Source organism: Hippocampus zosterae, chromosome 3, assembly GCF_025434085.1.
Source record: "Hippocampus zosterae strain Florida chromosome 3, ASM2543408v3, whole genome shotgun sequence".
In the NCBI taxonomy this organism is placed as follows: Eukaryota; Metazoa; Chordata; class Actinopteri; order Syngnathiformes; family Syngnathidae; genus Hippocampus; species Hippocampus zosterae.
Genome location: NC_067453.1, coordinates 27,869,557 through 27,888,258, shown reverse-complemented (window position 1 = coordinate 27,888,258; position 18,702 = coordinate 27,869,557). Strand labels below are relative to the sequence as shown.

At 43.1% G+C, this 18,702-nt stretch overlaps 1 protein-coding gene and 1 non-coding gene across 4 annotated transcripts in view; one reads left to right on the top strand and one right to left on the bottom strand.

Annotated features, from left to right (window-relative positions):
* LOC127598305 (polypeptide N-acetylgalactosaminyltransferase 18-like) overlaps positions 1–18,702 on the bottom strand; it is an 81,905-nt gene that overhangs the window by 31,124 nt on the left and 32,079 nt on the right. For all 3 annotated transcript variants that reach the window (XM_052062081.1, XM_052062079.1, XM_052062080.1), the window contains 4 exons: positions 6,248–6,449; positions 6,002–6,168; positions 3,172–3,358; positions 919–1,116 (listed from right to left, as the gene is read on the bottom strand). In XM_052062081.1, the coding sequence (XP_051918041.1) occupies positions 919–1,116; positions 3,172–3,358; positions 6,002–6,168; positions 6,248–6,449 (754 nt within the window). The remainder of the gene's footprint in view (positions 1–918; positions 1,117–3,171; positions 3,359–6,001; positions 6,169–6,247; positions 6,450–18,702) is intronic.
* Positions 9,693–9,765, top strand: trnak-uuu (transfer RNA lysine (anticodon UUU)). Its single transcript has one exon. It is a non-coding gene; the product is annotated as a tRNA-Lys (tRNA).

Below are 18,702 nucleotides of genomic sequence, written 5' to 3'. Positions count from 1 at the left end.
TTATTTCCGATTTGTCTTACTGTTTATTATGCATGTTAAATCGCTCCATGTACAGCACTTTGTATGCAGCAATGGCTGTTTGAAAGTGCTCGAGAAATACTCTTGACTTGACTTGACTTGACTTGATTTGACTTTCACAGTCGCTCTTGTTTTGCCATAGAACTTTGTAAGTATTTTCATTTGTACTTTTTATCAATCTTGATCTTTGCTTTTGCGTTATCAGACTTGAAATATTCCATTTGTGTATTATCGTGTTCTCTTGTACCTTGCCTTTGCAAACACTTTTTGTTTGATGCATTGTTTTTTTACCGGCTTATGGTAACCAGCGATTTTAGTTGGTACTTTGTCAGTGGGCTTTTCTGTTGTAAAAACAAAGTGCGATAACAAAAATGTGTTATCACACTTTGTCTGAGCCTGCATTTCTGGAATCCAAAATATTCTTTGGTTTGTTTCAGAAATTGACAAACTATGAATATTGGACAAAATGATTACACTACATATGAGTGTTCAAAACTTTATTGTAAAGTACAGTAAATTCCACACAAGTATAAATTATGCTTAGCACATGTCCTTACAACAATTTTATAGACAAATGATAATAGCGCAAAAATACTTTTGGAAATGGTTTATATAGTTATAATTCAGTTGTTATTAGACACTTTAGTAAACCCTGTAAAATCTGATAACCCTGTAGTTATGATACAAAAGAGAACCTCTCCCCCCCCCCCCTCCCCGGACCCCCAAATATAGCAAAACAACAGGAAAGAGCAAAACCCTAGATAGGAGGGTTTGATTGAAGTCATTATATATGGAACAAGAAAAGTAATGCTACACCCTGTGAGGTACTTTATATCAACACACATGACATTTTAAGAAGATAAGAATCTCTCAAGACTCATACTCATTCATTTTTTTTACCTGATTGGAGCTGTGTGGTTACGCAATGACCACCAGGACTTTGGTGGGTTGAGGTATCGACACCAGAGCTCCCAGTCGAAGCCCTGAGCAGACAACGGGTACTCTTCCATCTCAAATGTGTCATATTTGATGTTGTCAAAAGAGGGAGACACCACCCGAGTGCGGTCCTCCTTTATTCGCTGAAGAACCGGCTCTGCCCTGTGGGACGCCAAACAGTAATACAAACTGTTGAAGAAAGGTAGAAACTGATACTTGGCAGAGAAATGTATGTACTTTGGTTTTACAATGATTCAATAATCTACTCTTTTCTCAAATAGTAAATGATGGACACCTGGCTACTGCAATGGCAACAAAACAACGCAGATGAAAACATTTTGGCATGTGACATAGCTCTGATTCTAGCCCTTGTTGTAACTCATAAAATGTTTTGAAAAAAAATCTAGGATCGAAATAGGCTAGACTGAAATAAGCAGCACTAAAATTAACACACTTCAAATTTAGCAATGTTGGATCAGGTGCCATGTAAATCTTCACTCATGTAGTTCTGAATCCAAAAAAGCAATGCAAATACAAAGGCAAGGCACATTGATACCGTTAAAATCTGTTTGACCCACACATCAAGTTTGAAGACAATAATCATTTGATGAGCATTTCAGATCAACATTGTCAACGTGAAGCAATTTCTGTCCAAGGTTACATACAGTACACGTTCACACATGCACTCATCACTAATTCATTCTTCAGATTTTTTTCCCCAGGTTTTTTTTGGACACTTCCCAAGGAACACATTCATTCATTCATTCATTCATTCATCTTCCGAGCCGCTTGATCCTCACTAGGGTCGCGGGGGGTGCTGGAGCCTATCCCAGCTGTCTTCGGGCAGTAGGCGGGGGACACCCTGAATCGGTTGCCAGCCAATCGCAGGGCACACAGAAACGAACAACCACTCACACTCACACCTAGGGACAATTTAGAGTGTTCAATCAGCCTGCCATGCATATTTTTGGAATGTGGGAGGAAACCGGAGCACCCGGAGAAAACCCACGCAGGCCTGGGGAGAACATGCAAACTCCACACAGGGAGGCCGGAGCTGGAATCGAACCCGGTACCTCTGCACTGTGAAGCCGACGTGCTAACCACTGGACTACCGGGCCGCCACATTTATTCATAAGCTTTCTAAATACCAACAATTATCCTCAAGGAATCAAATAATATATACCAGGGATGGGCAACTTAAATGATGGAGGGGTCCACAATTTTTTATCAGGGGCCCACTCTAAAGCAGTTTGTTTTGCCCGCTCACCCACTTTCGGTATTTTATATATGATCTGATTCGTTGACTCATAGGTAACTAGTCGACTGGCAAAATAATTATTTGTGGCAGCCCTGAATGAGAATTATTGCAAAGGGGACACAGACCGGGTTAGTGCCCGACATTAAGAAGTTATTCGTAACATATGCATCAAAATTGCTAGTGAATGCAGAAAAGGAAACCTGAATTTGAAATATGGGTTTGTGTGTGTGTGTGTGTGTGTGTGTGGTGGGAGAGGGATATTGCAGGGGTGAGTGAATGATTGTACCCTCTGCTCTCCCACCTGAACCTCCTGTCACCCCTTCGGCACCCCAGGTAAAATTGTAGAGAACCGCCAGTACTTGAATACATAATCATTTTTGGATGTGCTGAAGACCCCCAGAAGCCCCCCAAAAGGTGATTCATTCCTGGGAAGAAGAATAATAAACAGCAATTGCAAGAGGGTCTGCACGTATTCGGGGCCCAAATAGATTTTTACTAATTGCTTTATTCCTCCATCAGCCCATGCTCAGTTAAATTGGGATTTGGGTTTTTTTTTCTTTCCATCCATCCATTTCTGCCTATACCAGCTGTCTTCGCCCAGTAGGCGGGGGACACCCTGAACCGGTTGCCAGCCAATCGCAGAGCAGACATTGATGGACAACCATCCGCGCTCAAACTCATACTTAGGGACAATTTAAAGTGTTCCATTAACATGCCATGCATGTTTTTGGAATGTGGGAGCAAACCGGAGTACCCAGAGAAAACCCACGCAGGCATGAGGAGAACATGCAAACTCCACTCAGGTAGGCCACAGCCAGAATTGAACCCTGGACCTGTTCAATTTAAGTCGGCGTGCTAACCAGTCAACCACCGTACCGCTCTCTTCTTTCGAAACTAAAATTCAAACAGAATTACACGTATTATTTTTCAACATCCAAAGTACATGATCTCAAACTCACCACCCGGTGTTGAATTCCACATGTGCGTCAAACAGAGCGACCACAGGTGCTGAAGCAATCCTCCACCCACTGACTCTGGACCTGATTAAGCCTTCCTGTTTGTCATGATGGACCACTTTGATGAACTCTGGTCCATGCTGAGCATTCATCTCATCTACAAAATTCTGAAGGTTCTCTTTCAGTTCGACTGGAGAGAAAGAAAACACATTTTCAAGTGAGTGAAAAAGCAATGTCATGAAGATTCAGTTTGATGAATAAATACCATCTCTCAATGTAAAAAAGAATTGGTCATACCAGTACATTTCTTAATATAGGACGAAACTGCCAGTTGCTACGTAGGTGGCTTATAGACTTTTTTTAAACCCACAAAAGCACAAAGCAAAGCGGCATTGTTTAAAGTTTACCCAACGCATCTTGCTGTAAACTGATCACTTTTGTTGTGTATAAATTTGAAGAGCTTCAGACTGTACAGTACAATTGTATACAGCTTACAAAGGCAAAAAGACTAGCTGGAATGGTTTTTAAGGTAATGATTGAGCACTCGAAATTAAAACATTAATTTGTGTTAAATTTGATTTGCAAAAACCATACCACTGATTTAACAAAAACAGACACATGGATCAACTTCGTGGCACCACCTTGCTCCAAACTCCACAAGGCTTGACTCTACCTACCTGAATGGACAGCATTTTGTAAAAAACAAAAAAACTAACTAACTCTGGCCTCCCTTTACAGGCTCCCAATATATTTCCGAGTGGTTTTTAAGATCCTTTTATTTGTTTTCAAATGTTTAAATGCGGCGGCCCGGTAGTCCAGTGGTTAGCACGTGGGCTTCACAGTGCAGAGGTACCGGGTTCGATTCCAGCTCCGGCCTCCCCGTGTGGAGTTTGCATGTTCTCCCCGGGCCTGCGTGGGTTTTCTCCGGGTGCTCCGGTTTCCTCCCACATTCCAAAGACATGTGTGGCAGGCTGATTGGACACTCTAAATTGTCCCTAGGTGTGAGTGTGAATGGTTGTTCGTTTCTGTGTGCCCTGCGATTGGCTGGCAACCGATTCAGGGTGTCCCCCGCCTACTGCCCGGAGACGGCTGGGATGGGCTCCAGCACCCCCCGCGACCCTAGTGAGGATCAAGCAGTACGGAAGATGAATGAATGAATGTTTAAATGGCCTGGTCCCACCTTACCTATCTGAGATCCTTCGCCACAGCGCACCTGCCCGGTGTCTCAGGTCTGCGGACCAGACACTATTAGAGGTACCATGAACTAAGTGGAGGGTCAGAGGGGATCAAGCCTATTCCGTTGCTGGTCCCTTTCTTTGGAATGACTTCCCACTGAATGTTCGGCAAGCCCCCTCACTGCCCATTTTCAAAACTCGTCTTAAAACTCATTTTTATTCTTTGGCTTTTAACTCAGCATGAGACTTGATTTTAAATGTTTTTGCGCTTTCTATTATGCTTGTCGTCGGCTTCACTGTGCAGAGGTACCGGGTTCGATTCCAGCTCCGAGTTTGCATGTTCTCACCGGGCCTGCGTGGGTTTTCTCCGGGTGCTCCGGTTTCCCCCCACATTCCAAAAATATGCGTGGCAGGCTGATTGAACACTCTAAGTTGTCCCTAGGTGTGAGTGTGAGTGCGAATGGTTGTTCGTTTCTGTGTGCCCTGCGATTGGCTGGCAACTGATTCAGGGTGTCCCCCGCCTACTGCCCAAAGACAGCTGGGATAGGCTCCAGCACCCCCCGCGACCCTAGTGAGGATCAAGCGGCTCGGAAGATGAATGAATGAATATTGTGCTTGTTATTAATTTATGGTTTTAGTATTTATTTGTTGTACATATGATTCACTCCATGTACAGCACTTTGTATACAACGGTGCTTGTTTCAAAGTGCTCTATAAATACAGTTGAGTTGCTTTGAGAAAAATGCATCCAAAAAGGCCAGGCAGAAACAACAACAGAAAATCAAAATAGTCCAAACCACAAACAGATGTAACTACTGCTGGCAGGAACTAGGACAAGTGAGTCAAACCCCTTTTTGTGGGGGACCAAATTGTTGCGGTTTCCCTCAGAGGGGCCGTCATGTGTTAATGTGTGTTATGTGAAACCAAATAAATGTTTATTCATTGAATAACGTCAAGGATAATAGGCCCGGTGCTCGACTGGTTTGCGCGTCGACCTCACAGTGCAGAGGTTGTGGGATCGACTTCGGCTTTGGCCTTCCTGTGTGGAGTTTGCATGTGCTCTCCGTGGGTTTTCTGCGGGTACTCTGATTTCCTCCCACATTACAAAAACATGCATGGCAGGCTGATTGAACACTCTAAATCAAACCTGGGCAAATGACGGCGCGCGTGCCGGATCCGGCCCGCTGGTCTTTTTAATCCAGCCCGCCGATGGTTGGCACGGTACATAATTAATGTTCGATGTAAATGATTGTATTCATTTCATTTGGACTTGTAATGACAGGCATTTCAACGCCAGGTGGCGCGGTTACTTGAAGTTGCAGAGCACAAAAACTTTCCACAAACTGGACCGCTAATAAGAGAGCAATCGATAAAGATCCTTTCCTTGGTCTGTAATGCTAAAAAAAATAAAATAAAGTTGCAGCTCAATGGCTGACAATGCAGCCAGCATGTGAGCTTCAGATTTTTCATAGAAGTCACGACATGTCAAATCATGGGAAATGTAGAGGTAAGTTAAAAAGGCTTCAACATCGAATCCTGCCAGTACTGTATCTAACTGAATCTCTTTGCACTGCTAATATTTACAGAATGTTGCTGTCAGTCCAAACCATCAGTCTTAACACAATCTAAAACCACTGGGGAAGGTTAATAACCCTTACAATTGGTGCTGTGGTCGTCCACTAGTATAATCTCCTTGAGTAAATGGGACGGAGTCCTCTGGATGGCTGTGTGCACGGAGCGCAGCAACACGGACAAGGCCTCATTGACAAAGATAAAGATGATACTCAACTGAGGAAGCTCGGATGAATACCACATGTTTTTACATCTGAAAGATAAAACACAGGAATGACATGACTCCACACCTCCACATTCAGGCATTTATGACAAGTCACTGTCCGACTGACCCATCTGGGCGAAAATCCGGGATTGGCCGGGTGATGGAGAGACGGTCACTGAGGTAGCTGTTGTAACCATAATAGCGGAACTTTCTGATGGCAACTCTTCGGCTTTCTGGGCCCAGGTCGTGACCCCAATGATCAAACAGTGAGGAGCTGCGGTCAGAGGCTGATGAGGATGAAGCATCTTCATCTTCCTTTGCGGAGTTATCTGTGAGGGGTGGGGGTGGGGGGAGAAAGTTGATGCATTTTGTTCCAAATACAAGCTTTGTCAAACACTCCGCTTCAGGCCAACATCACTAATGCCTGATAGCTGATTATGGGGAAGTCGCATGATAAATTGTGTCCAGGTGCAACCCGTCGAAGCGGAAATTACGTCGATTTGCGGCATGACAACCGTATGTCGCGGTTTAGATGGGGATATTCCAATCGATCACAATTATCATGTATATGGGAGTAACTGTAATATTTCAGAAACCAACATTTTTAACTTTGTTTTCATGTAAAAGTTGTCACAGGATGATAGTTTGGACTACGATTCATTGATAAACCAAGTAATGAATAAATGGCGTCTGCTTTTGGCAGTGAATGGAAAAGATGGGAGAACACTTCAAACGTGAGGTTTTTCTGTGAAAAATGTGGCTTTTGCAGTGTTCTTATTTAATCTTATTAAAACAGAATTGTTGACTGGTGCGGTTCCAGATAAGCAGACCTGTGCTCATCTCCACTGGGTCACATAAAGTATATAAACAGCTGGAATATGATCAAGATCTTAAAAACAAGCTCATTTTGCCGACCAAAACTCTTATTTGACGGCTTTGTGGCCTGTTTTCATTCCTCCATCAGCTGTGCGTCGAAGGATTTGCATTTTTCTGCTGCTTTGCAGGAACCTAACCACGCTCGAAACACTAACACACCTCCCACTCACAACGAAGGATGTGAACACATTTGTTTTTGTTCAGAGAATCACATTTGTGCAACAATCCTTGAAACAATATCTTCCTCTGTGTCCCAATATTAGAGAGGCGTATAGGAATAGGGAGACTATTCCTTTGCCATTTGCACAGATTCAGATTCCCTTCATAAAGCACAACAGCTCTGTTTCCCGGCCAGTGATTGTTAAAAAAAAGTGCATCTTTTGAGAGCCGTTCGCCTGCATTTGATTGTGTTGCCATTCACCCACACATTTAAGGGCAACTTTGCAAGAATGCATAAGAGAGAAAAGAATAGATGTTTAAAGTCTGCCTTTTGGTGGAAGCGCCAACTGACGCAGTAGAATTTCCTGTTACTGCACATTCATCCACACTCAAATTTAAAGGCTTCTTTCTTTCTTCAACCCAGGGGACATTATTTGGGAAAAAAAAAAATATTCCCATATTTACGTTTTCAAATCTTTTCATATGGAATAAAAAAGCAAGACATTTTTAAAATGTTCTGTTAAGCGCTTTGGTATTGCTGTAGCGATTTCGAAAACTATATAAATAAAGCTATTGTCTTGTGTTGCCTTTAGCATCGCTCCATCTCGTGGATGCAACTACAGCCACTATTGTAGGTTGTATTCTATGCGCCTTATATGTCGTGCCCTGTATATGAAAACTGTTTTGAAATAGGTCATTATTGAAGGTGCACCTTATACAACACTTATGGAGCAAAAAATACCATATGCAGTGGTACTGCTAATTACGAAATGTATTGGATCTGGTAGGGACGCGTTTTCCATGTAAATGCCCGAATTCTGACATAAACGTTTTCTAATGCATTAAAATATTTAACAAATACATGTTACAATTAGGGGGCGGCCCGGTAGTCCAGTGGTTAGCACGTCGACTTCACGGTGCAGAGGTACCGGGTTCGATTCCAGCTCTGGCCTCCCTGTGTGGCGTTTGCATGTTCTATCCGGGCCTGCGTGGGTTTTCTCTGGGTGCTCCGGTTTCCTCCCACATTCCAAAAACATGCGTGGCAGGCTGATTGAACACTCTAAATTGTCCCTAGGTTTGAGTGTGAGCGTGGATGGTTGTTCGTCTCTGTGTGCCCTGCGATTGGCTGGCAAGCGGTTCAGTGTGTGTGTGTGTGCGTGTGTGTATGTGTTTGCTTTCACGTGTGCGATCGGGTCATTCGTGAGAAGTTGGTCGCTTCAAAAGTCCATCTTTGGCCAAAAAAGGGCGTGTGCGCGTGTGTGCACGCGTATGCACGAGGAAGGATATGATGTGGCTCTACAGTAACTCAGTAATAAAAAAATTGTCTCTTCGTCTCTGACTGGTTGGCCACCCCTGATTTAAATACTTCCTCCTCTTCCTCTGGGAGGGGGGGGGGGGACAATCTGATGTGACCACCAATAATAATCAGATCAATCCAAAGAAATGTCAACTTAACATAAATGTCAACATTTTCCATCACATTGCACCCTTCCATTCCAGACTAACAATACACATCGGTGTTCGTTGCTCTTTTTGTGTTCAACACAAGCAAAAACAAAAAGAAGAAAAAAATAATGGGGTTTCGCCCATTAAACAAAATATTTGCATTTGTACTCAAACAGCACAGTGACATTGACTTCTGAGGGAACAATCTGAACAACAGAAGAGCAGGTATGCTCTCTCAAGGAGAAAGCCTGGAAACACAGCAAGGGAAATCATGTTTGTGCTGTTTTAGGAAGATGATGAGAACAAAATAAGAAGAGAAAAGAGTGCAGATTAAATCTGAGTAGGGAGGAGGGGTGGGGGGGGGGAGAGAGGAGACAAATGACTATGTTCAGCAGAGAATAGGAAAGCTTTCTTTCAATAAACCCCACAATGCAAAGCAGACAGATTTTGCGTCGCCTGCCGGATTGCCATCCCCCACCAGAGGAGGTTCCTAGTTTAAGGAGCTTGTCACTGTTACGTAAACTCTGTGGACAGTGTCACAGGCAGAAAGCATAAAGCATAAAGGACAGCAGGAAACCAGGAGACATTATCTAAAAGGGGCAGAAATGCTCTGAAAAGCTTAACCCGACTGAGCCTGCAAAGCCACGTCACCGTGCAAAAAGAATCTGTCACAAGGTGTGAGCACAGATGTGCTCCATGTGGTGCGGCCACCACCGTGGTGATCTCGTTCAGCAAAGACAAAAGAAGTTGATTCTTTCGAGTCAGAAACCTCACCCGTCAGAATGGTCGTCCTGGATGACGAGGAGTCTGCCAATCAACTCTCTAAAGTCCAAAAATGAAGTCATTCATGTCCTCAAATAAAGTCAATCAACTCCATCAATAAAGTCATAAAAGCCTGGGGTCACAAACTGTATTTCAACGTGGGGGCAGTTCAGATAGTCTGGATGTTTCAGGGCCGCCTCAAGTATTCCACAAAAAAGGTTCAATAAAGTACAACGATGCAGCCATGTCGCTCATGAAGGAACCATATCTTCAGTCCCATATTATGCTTTTATTTTGCAGTAGACCGCTAAGAAAGAGAGCAATCCAGAGCCTGGATAGCTTAGTTGGTAGGGCATCAGACTTTTAATCTGAGGATCCAGGGTTCAAGTCCCTGTTCAGGCGATACAATTGACTTTATGTCAAAAACCTTAAAAGAAAAACATTATCCTGTTGTTGAAAGTTGATACTTTCGAGTAGTGATGGCTAAATGAAGCCCCATCAAGCAGTGAAGCCCTGCAGGGAAATACCGGTACTTACACACACACACGCTTCGGGGCTTCAAGATGAATAATTTCCTCAAATATGACATCATGTGGATAGGAAAATGTATAACATGCTTGGTGCATGCAAAAAAATGGTGGGGTGTAAATCATGCTCTGAACACATAATATGTATTTGAGGAGTGTTTTTACATGAATTGTTCTGTTACTTTGTCTATGTTTGTGCTTATGCAACAAGTGAAAATGTGAAATGAGGTCAAATAAAGTGCTTATTCGTTTTTATTTAAAAACAATATTTTATCCAAAGTTTTTGGACTCAGGCGGTTTCTTTTTTTGCTGAGAATTTCACCTGCTTTTGAACAAACTTTTTCACATGGTACTGATGAAGAAAGATAGATATGTGATAGCAAGTTGGTATGAAAGGGAATCCATAGCGTTTCTTTGCCGCTTTTATTTCGAACAACACTCGAACCTATCGTATCATTTCCTGAATCAGTCACGTGGTGCACCCACTTCGCGGGAGTTCAAACGTCACCATGACATCGTCAACACGCGCTTCGACTCCCCTTTCATGAACGACTCATCTAGATTACTCGGCACACGCTTCAGGGATTCGACCCGTGGAGCACATCACTATTTTTGAGTCAGAACCCTGACCAGATGGGTAGTCACAAGAGAGAGCAATGTTTATTTTTGTGTGAGTTCCAAAATCGTTACTTGTAGTGCTCCGGCTGCTCAAATAATTTTTTTTTTAGTTTTTAACTCTACATTAACTGTTTTTTCTAAGCAAAAAACTAAACAAAAAAGTTTACTTTAAATGTTTCTGGAAATGTTTGTCTTAAATCACAAATCAATGAAAAGTATCACTTCTATTGCATTCTATTTGTGAGCACCGATGTGGACATTCAGTGTCCAAGTGCAAAAGGGCTAAATGCAAGTTATTTTCTTCGTCTGCCTGTTTCTGCTTAATTTGCTTTTTATGTTTGCTCTGTCGTCAGACCAGCACAACATAAAAAATGCCTTTGAGGTTGTATGATTTGGAATCCTACCAAAACAGGGTTCCCACTCTTCCACTTGCTTTTTATTTATGGACTTTTAAGGACTTGGGGGTTAAATTTGGCCATTTTTAAGGACCCTTTCTCCATTCACCTGGGGATTCACAGTGGATTTAATGCCCGCTCAGCAATATGCGGGCTGAACAGAAAGCCACATATCACTGGGCTGGTGTTCAAATCATTGCTGCCAAAGGAAGATCGTTTTTTTTTTGTAGTTATTTTCTGTTAATGGCTCTGGAAAGTGCTTTGTTACAGCTGCAGCTGTTGTGAAGGCACTATATATATTGTACTACAGTATCATGTATTGCATGTTTTTTGTTCCATCAAGAGTGTTAATAATAGCATTGAAATATTACTGCACAGATAAAGATTTCACTGACACAATAATTGTATATTTATATGAAGTGAATAAGTTGCTCAGGAAATTATTAATGAGAAACTGAATCGTGTCTGGCTTCAAAGTCTACTGTATCGGCTTACTGATATCTTCTTAAAGTTAAATACAAAGGTGCCATTCAGAGTTCATAAGGGCCATTCCGTTTTGGTCATCGTCTTGTCTGAGTGGTCCTTGAAAAGGCAGCTTTAAGCAACAAACGTAATGCGCAGTGGCAAGGTGATTGCTCGCTACTCATTGTTGTTCATTACTTCTTTATTTTCTATAAGAGGCATTTTTTCCATTCTTCGTGATGTATCTAATCCAAGTCTAAAACAGTTTATGGCTTTGTCCGCAGCGATATACCGCATATTAGCCAGTGCCCACACAGTTGTGCTCAGACTGCACACCAAAAAACCTCGCCATTTGTCCTTGTCCTCTCTAATTCTCTTTCACTTGCTGCATTGAGTGACAGCAGGCAATATCTGCAAACTGAGGGTCAGCGGTCCTGTAATTCGCTCTGATTGTGTGTGTGTGTGTTGGTGACAGTGTGCAAGTGTGAGTGTGTAAGAGAGGGAAGAGACATGTTAACATGGAGGCAACTGTGTCGACTGGTGAGGGAACGTTGCTTGAGGCAGCAAAATGTCCTTGGCTGATACCACCAGAGACGAACTGAAAGCCTTTGTTTCCCAAGGTTAAGATATGTGCCTTCTGCTTTATTCACCTGATCACAAGCTGTACAATTGCTGTTAAAAATCATATGGAATATAGGGTTGGGCGGTCTTACGGTAATTCGTTATCCCGCCGTGTCTAACAATAGCAACAGTGTCACTTTCAAAACAGTCATGAAAAAAACTGCAGTGCATAGATGTGCAGCTGTGTTTTCAACTTATTCTTACTATCACTCCTTAAACCTAATCGAAGGCTATGATGTTTCTCGTAAATGTATGGGAATGACATTCTATTAATCATGTGACAGCCCATTCATAACATGGAAAAAGACAAGACGGATACCCATGGCCCGCGACTCAAGCACATTGGTCCGATTGTTTCAAAATATGTACATTTCAAGTAAATAGAGCCTTCACACTGAGTGGCTGCTGTGTAAACAGGGAGTCTCACGATGGGCTCGAAATTAAAGCCCTGATTGCAAAATAACACATGTGACTTGTGTCATAGCTGCATGTCTGATGTTTGGAACAAACCAATCTCCATCAAAGTCCCTCAAGATCTCTTTGTCTTTGTTACTTCGAGTTCGAGTTTTGCTCTTTCTACATCAAAGATGAGACAAAAAATACTCAGGTTAGCTTAACTCTTGATAACAGTTTGACGACAAGCAGATAGATTTGAAATTGGTCCAAAAGGATAAGCGGTTCAGAAAATGGATGGATAGATGGATGGTTGGAAGAACACACTGGGTTTGACAGCATACGAGTAGGGATCTGGAGGTTGCAGTAAGTTAAACTTAACATTGTGTTGCCATCAGTACGTTTTCAATGGGAAAAATATTTTTTGTGTCTGTGTGCGTGTTATTAATCTGATATATTTTTACAATACAATACATCCTGATTTATGTAGCACTTTCACAACATCTGCAGCTGTAACAGAGCACTTTACAAAAGAGTTAACAAAGTATAATAGTAAGTATTCCTGGATACGCTTTGTTGTTTGACGCAGTCCTCGATCAAAGAGGAGAGAATCAAAGTGTCTTTTCACCAGCGGATCAGAGACGTCATGCTGAAAATGTGCACACGTCGGCTACAAGCTAAGTTTGAAAGTAAACAAGAAGCTGGAGCGTCCATTGACGAAAAAAGAGATTGGCTCACTTCTCCTGTCCCATGTAAATCCGTTTCAATTCCAAGAGACGATTTTCAGTTCTAAATATGCATCTGCGTTCCACGTCGACACTCTCTCCTCATCCTCGGCTCCACAAGCCATCCATCCAGCCGCACCAACGCAGACTGTCCAACAGCGCAGCCATCTCCGCTGAACAAAACGGGGTTGTGAAAAATGCTGCCCATTACAGGCGCAAAAAACACCAGCACCGACATTGAAATGGCACTGCAATTGTAGCTTCCGATCAGAGCCATAGCGATATCTTTTTTTTTGTAATTATTCTCATTCAAAGTTTGTTTCATCTGCAATTCACCGAGGGCACTGGCAAAAGAATGGGAATCCGGAGCGCCGGGAGAAGCATTTTAAAATGGTACATGAGATATTCCTGCACTTAACACGCTGCAAAAGTGAATCTCATGCCTCTGTGTCAGGTCTCTACTAAGGTAGGCAGTGATTTCCTTTCCACAAACTCTCAAACTCTTGTATCTACTTTATGTTTCTGCTCTCTTCATGTTCTCTGGCGTTATGACGATTGCTCATCATGTGTCTATGCGTGCCTGTGCGGTAACGGGTCGATCGTGGGAGTTTGGTTGCTTGAAAAGCAAATCTTGGGTCAAAAGAGGTTGGGCACCCCCTGTTGAGGGAAATTCACAACTGGAAAATGGCAAGTCCGGCTGTAAAATTGAACAAGTTAACTGAAGAATATCCATGGTTGCTATGAACAACAGCCACAAATCTGGGTTGAAAAAGAAGCAGCTGTAACTTATAACTTTGGGCATTATTATTTTCTCTTTTGAAAAAGGCTGCTGTTGTTCCTAAACAGAATTATGTTGGATCCGCTTCACTTAAATCCCAGCCGCAATGCAATGTTGAATCAATACAAATCTGACTATCATGAAAAACAAAAGATTCGATTCTGAAAGCATTCTGAATCATTCTCCAAGGTTTGCAGCTGCCATTTACACACCAACAAAAACCTAATGAGTGACCACCAATTCAAAGTGATTTGTAACTATCGCATCTCACATAACCAGTTCGATTCTTTGGAATATGTATTGTACAAATACAGAATGAATAGCTTCACAAATAATGAGAAAGTGATTTTATAACAACCTTGGTTAAGACATCAATGAAAAAGTCAATTAGGTTTTCAGCGATCACCCAAGAGTCCTTAGTCCCTTCTGCTCCACTGCACAATGACAGAGAGGGCAGTGATATTAAATCATTCAGATAATGTGTTGACCTGAGGGAACATCAACACAAATGACTTCAACGACGTGATAGCAGGCAGAAAGGATGTGACTGGACAGTGAATAAACACGGCTCATCAACAACATGCACACACAAACACTGCAGGGGTAGACTCATGCAATAGCTGACCTCCAAACACATCTCGGGGGATTCATGTATTATCTATTCTTGAAGCTGGGACAAGATTACTGTTTCCTCTCAGAAGGGTTGGGTTCCGGTTGGGAGAGTTTGGTTTATTTAAAGGTGACATAGGCTTGGCATGATTTTGCTGCTCCCTCTTCTTCCTCTTCTCCTTTGCGCTTTTCCCTTCAGGGGTCGCCACAGCTAATCTGTTGCCTACATCAGCTCCCTTCATGTCCTCTTTCACTACATCCATAAACCTCCTCTTTGGTCTTCCTCTCGGCATCCTGCCTGGCAGTTCAAGACTCAGCATCCTTCTACCAATATATTCACCCTCTCGCCTCTGGACATGTCCAAACCATCTCAGTCTGGCCTCTCTGACTTTCTCTCCAAATGCTCTGACATGAGTTGTCCCTCTGATGTACTAAGTCCTGATCCCATCCAACCTTGTCACTCCCAAAGAGAACCTCAACATCTTCATCTCTGCTACATCCAGCTTTTCCTCCTGTCTTTTCCTTAACATTTGCTGATTCCTGAATGTTATTATTAATTTAACAGCAATGCATCTGTGGGCATGTTCTTTCAAAACGCTTAGTAGACAGTATTGCACATTCCTAATGTTTGTTACCACAAAGTACTCTGTGTGTGTGTGTGCGTGCGCGTGCGTGCCTGTCAGCAATTACCATCAGCAGCTGGTCCCAAACCCCACCTCATTACCAGATCAACACACTCGATCAAGAGTTTGTGCATTTGTGTGTGTGTATGTGTGTATATTTATACACACTCACTCACACACACACACACACACACATACACACAGAGTTACCTCCACTTATGAAATGAATTGGTTCTGGGAAATTTCTTAGCTAGAAATAGTTGCCAATAGAGACGCGTTTTCCCTGTAAATGCCCGAAAATGATTCCTAAAGCATAAAAATACATAAAAATATGTAACAAATAAATGTTACAATTAGACCATTGCACAATAAATGAGTTGTGCAAAATTAAAAAAAGGAATAGAGCCCAAGTTCTCTCTCAGAAGTGGTTTTTGCCTGGCGTTTTTGTAAAGAACTGATCCAGGACATTTGCTTTTCTCGGCTTTAAACAATCCTTCGAAAATGTCCAAGGCAAACATCCGCATAGTGAGCGATCGCCGGACTGGTGAACACTTTCTCTGGGTGATTCACATTTACGTAAAACTATCGGAACACCTCATGGCCCGAGGGGTGAATGACGAGGACGCTGCATAGACATACATATATACATATATATATATCTACACACATAGACACAGATCATAGAGGTCACTCTTAGCCAATGGGATGCCAGGATGATGCTCGATAATAGCCAATGGCAGAGCAGCTATGAGTACATTGCGTTCAGGAAACTCGGAACTGTGAGTATTTGTCTCTTATGCATCTTGACAAGAGGCAATATGTTCCTGTTGAGATGTTTTCTAACTTGGAAGCTTGAGGGCTCTGCACAGTATCCTTGCTGTTCCCAGCGCTGCGCTTTTCTGGACTGGGATGTCCGATGTTGTTCCCGGGATCTGTTGCAACCACTCATCTAGTTTGGCCGTCACTGCCCCGAGAGCTCTGACCACCACAGGCACGACTGTCACCTGGAAGGTACCAGGCTCTCTCCATCTCCTCTCTGAGCCCTTGATATTTCTCGAGTTTCTGGTGTTCCTTCTTTCTGATGTTACCATCACTTGGGACTGCTACGTACACTACAATGGCTTTCCTCTGCCCTTTATCTATGATCACGATATCTTGTTAGTTCGCCATTACCATCTTGCCACTCTGTATCTGAAAGTCCCACAGGATCTTCGCTCTGTCATTCTTCACCACCTTTGGAGGTGTTTCCCATTTTGACCTTGGGGTTTCCAGTCCATACTCCACACAGATGTTTGGCTCCTCTGGTATCTCTACCAATGCCCTTTTATATTTCGCTCATGTATTGATCCATGTGTCCACTTATCTTAGCCGCAATGATGCCTGACATGAGCTTCTGGACAGTGGCTCTCACACTCACTAGTCCCCGGCCTCCTTCCTTTTGGCTTGCGTACAGTCTCAGGGTGCTGGATTTGGGATGGAACCCTCCATGCATGGTTAGGAGCTTTCGGGTCTTAACGTCCGTGGTCTGAATCTCTTCCTTTGGCCACCTTATTATTCCTGCAGGGTATCTGATCACTGGCAGGGCATAGCTGTTTATTGTCCGGGTCTTATTCTTGCCTTTGAGCTGGCTTCTTAGGACTTGCCTCACTCGCTGGAGGTATTTGGCCGTAGCCGCTTTCCTTGTTGCCAGTTCGAGGTTGCCATTGGCTTGTGGTATACCGAGGTACTTGTAGCTGTCCTGCCTGCTATTGTTCCCTTCAGGGAGTGAGACCCCTTCAGTGTGGACTACATTTCCTCTCTTAGTCACCATCCGACTATATTTCTCAAGCCCGAATGACATCCCGATGTCACTGCTGTTGATACTGGTTGTGTGGATCAGGGAGTCTATGTCCCTTTCGCTCTTAGCATACAGCTTTATGTCATCCATGTAGAGAAGGTGACTGATTGTAGCTCCATTTCTGAGGCGGTATCCATAGCCTGTCTTGGTGATTACTTGGCTTAGGGGGTTCGGTCCTATGCAGAACAGCAGTGGGGAGAGTGCATCACCTTGGTATATGCCACATTTGATGGACACTTGGGTAAGTGGCTTGCCATTGGCTTCAAGTGTGGTTTTCCACATCCTCATCGAGTTCGCAACGAAGGCTCCTAGGGTCCTGTTCACCGTATACAACTCCAAGCATTCAGTGATCCATGTATGTGGCATCGAGTCACACTGCTGTTATGTGCAACCCCGTTCTCCCATATACCTTTCCAGTACCTTTCAGTTTCCAGTCTTGGTGGGTCAGCTCTGTTGTTAGGACCCTGCCACTAAGCATACACTTTCGCAGGTTGTGTTGCGAACAGCCTGTCTGGCCTTTTTCTCTTTTGTGTACATGATGGCAAATTTTCTTCTTCTTGTGGGCATGGGTATATTCAAATAAACCTTGAATGAAGTGAGGAGAAGTTCTCAAAATGTCCTCACAATAATAAACAGAAAATTGTGTTTTTGTGTTTGTCTTACCTATGGTACAAAGGTTTAAAAGAACTACAGTTTTGAATTTATATAATGCCCCGTCCTATTTAATTCTGGCCCATGACTTACAGCCTCAACCCTCACCAGCCAGCCATCTGTCAGCCGTGACCTACCGGTGACATGAACATGGCAGCACGCCAATGATTGCAAGAGGGAGAAGGATTGAAGACAATGAGGCACATAACATAGGACGAAGAAGGCACGGCGCTGTTGATATAATATAATTAAGGATAAAAGACTGAGATAATGGACATTGCACATGTAAATTTCCCCAGTGTGGGACAAATAAAGGATATCTTATCTTATGTATGTACTGTATGTATGTAATCCTATTGACCTAGAAAGCTCACATTTAATCTCGACTCACTTGAGTTAAGCTTGTTGCCACCTGACTGTGGTTTCCTCGATACCCCGAGGACATCAGGCCGTGGTGGAGGTACGGTGAGCATCTTTAAGAACACGAATAAAGGATATCTTATGTTGAAATGTAAACGGTACACATTCACCACATCGGCCACCAGCTTTGAAGAACCTTCTTTGAAGTTGGTCGTGTTTTCCCGGTGCTTTGTGCTGTCATTTACCATCCTCCTAAATACAACAAAGACTTTTTAAGAGACTTTTCAACCTTTCTTGCAGAAATGAGGCTGAGATATGATCATATCCTCCTAATGGGGGATTTTAACATCCATGTGTGCTGTCCGGAAAAAACGATAGCAAAAGACTTCTTAAGACTTATCGACTCTTTTAATTTTGTGCAGTATGTGACCACCCCGACACATGAACAAGGACATATTTTAGACCATGTCCTTGCTCGTGGTCTACCGGTGTCAAATCTGGAAGTCCTTGAAAATGGGATTTCTGATCACATGGCAGTTTTATTTGACGTAGTCTTATCGCATGCTGCTGTGAAATCTGGCGCTCCTAGTTGTAAATGCCGAATTTTTAACCCTCGCACTGCTAGTCGTTTCTCTAGCGTACCCTCGTCTAACACAGAGGAACTCACCTGTGTGCGTGCATATGTGCGGGAGTGGACTGGTGGGCACCCGCGTGTGTGTATGCTTGCATGTGCGCGGTTG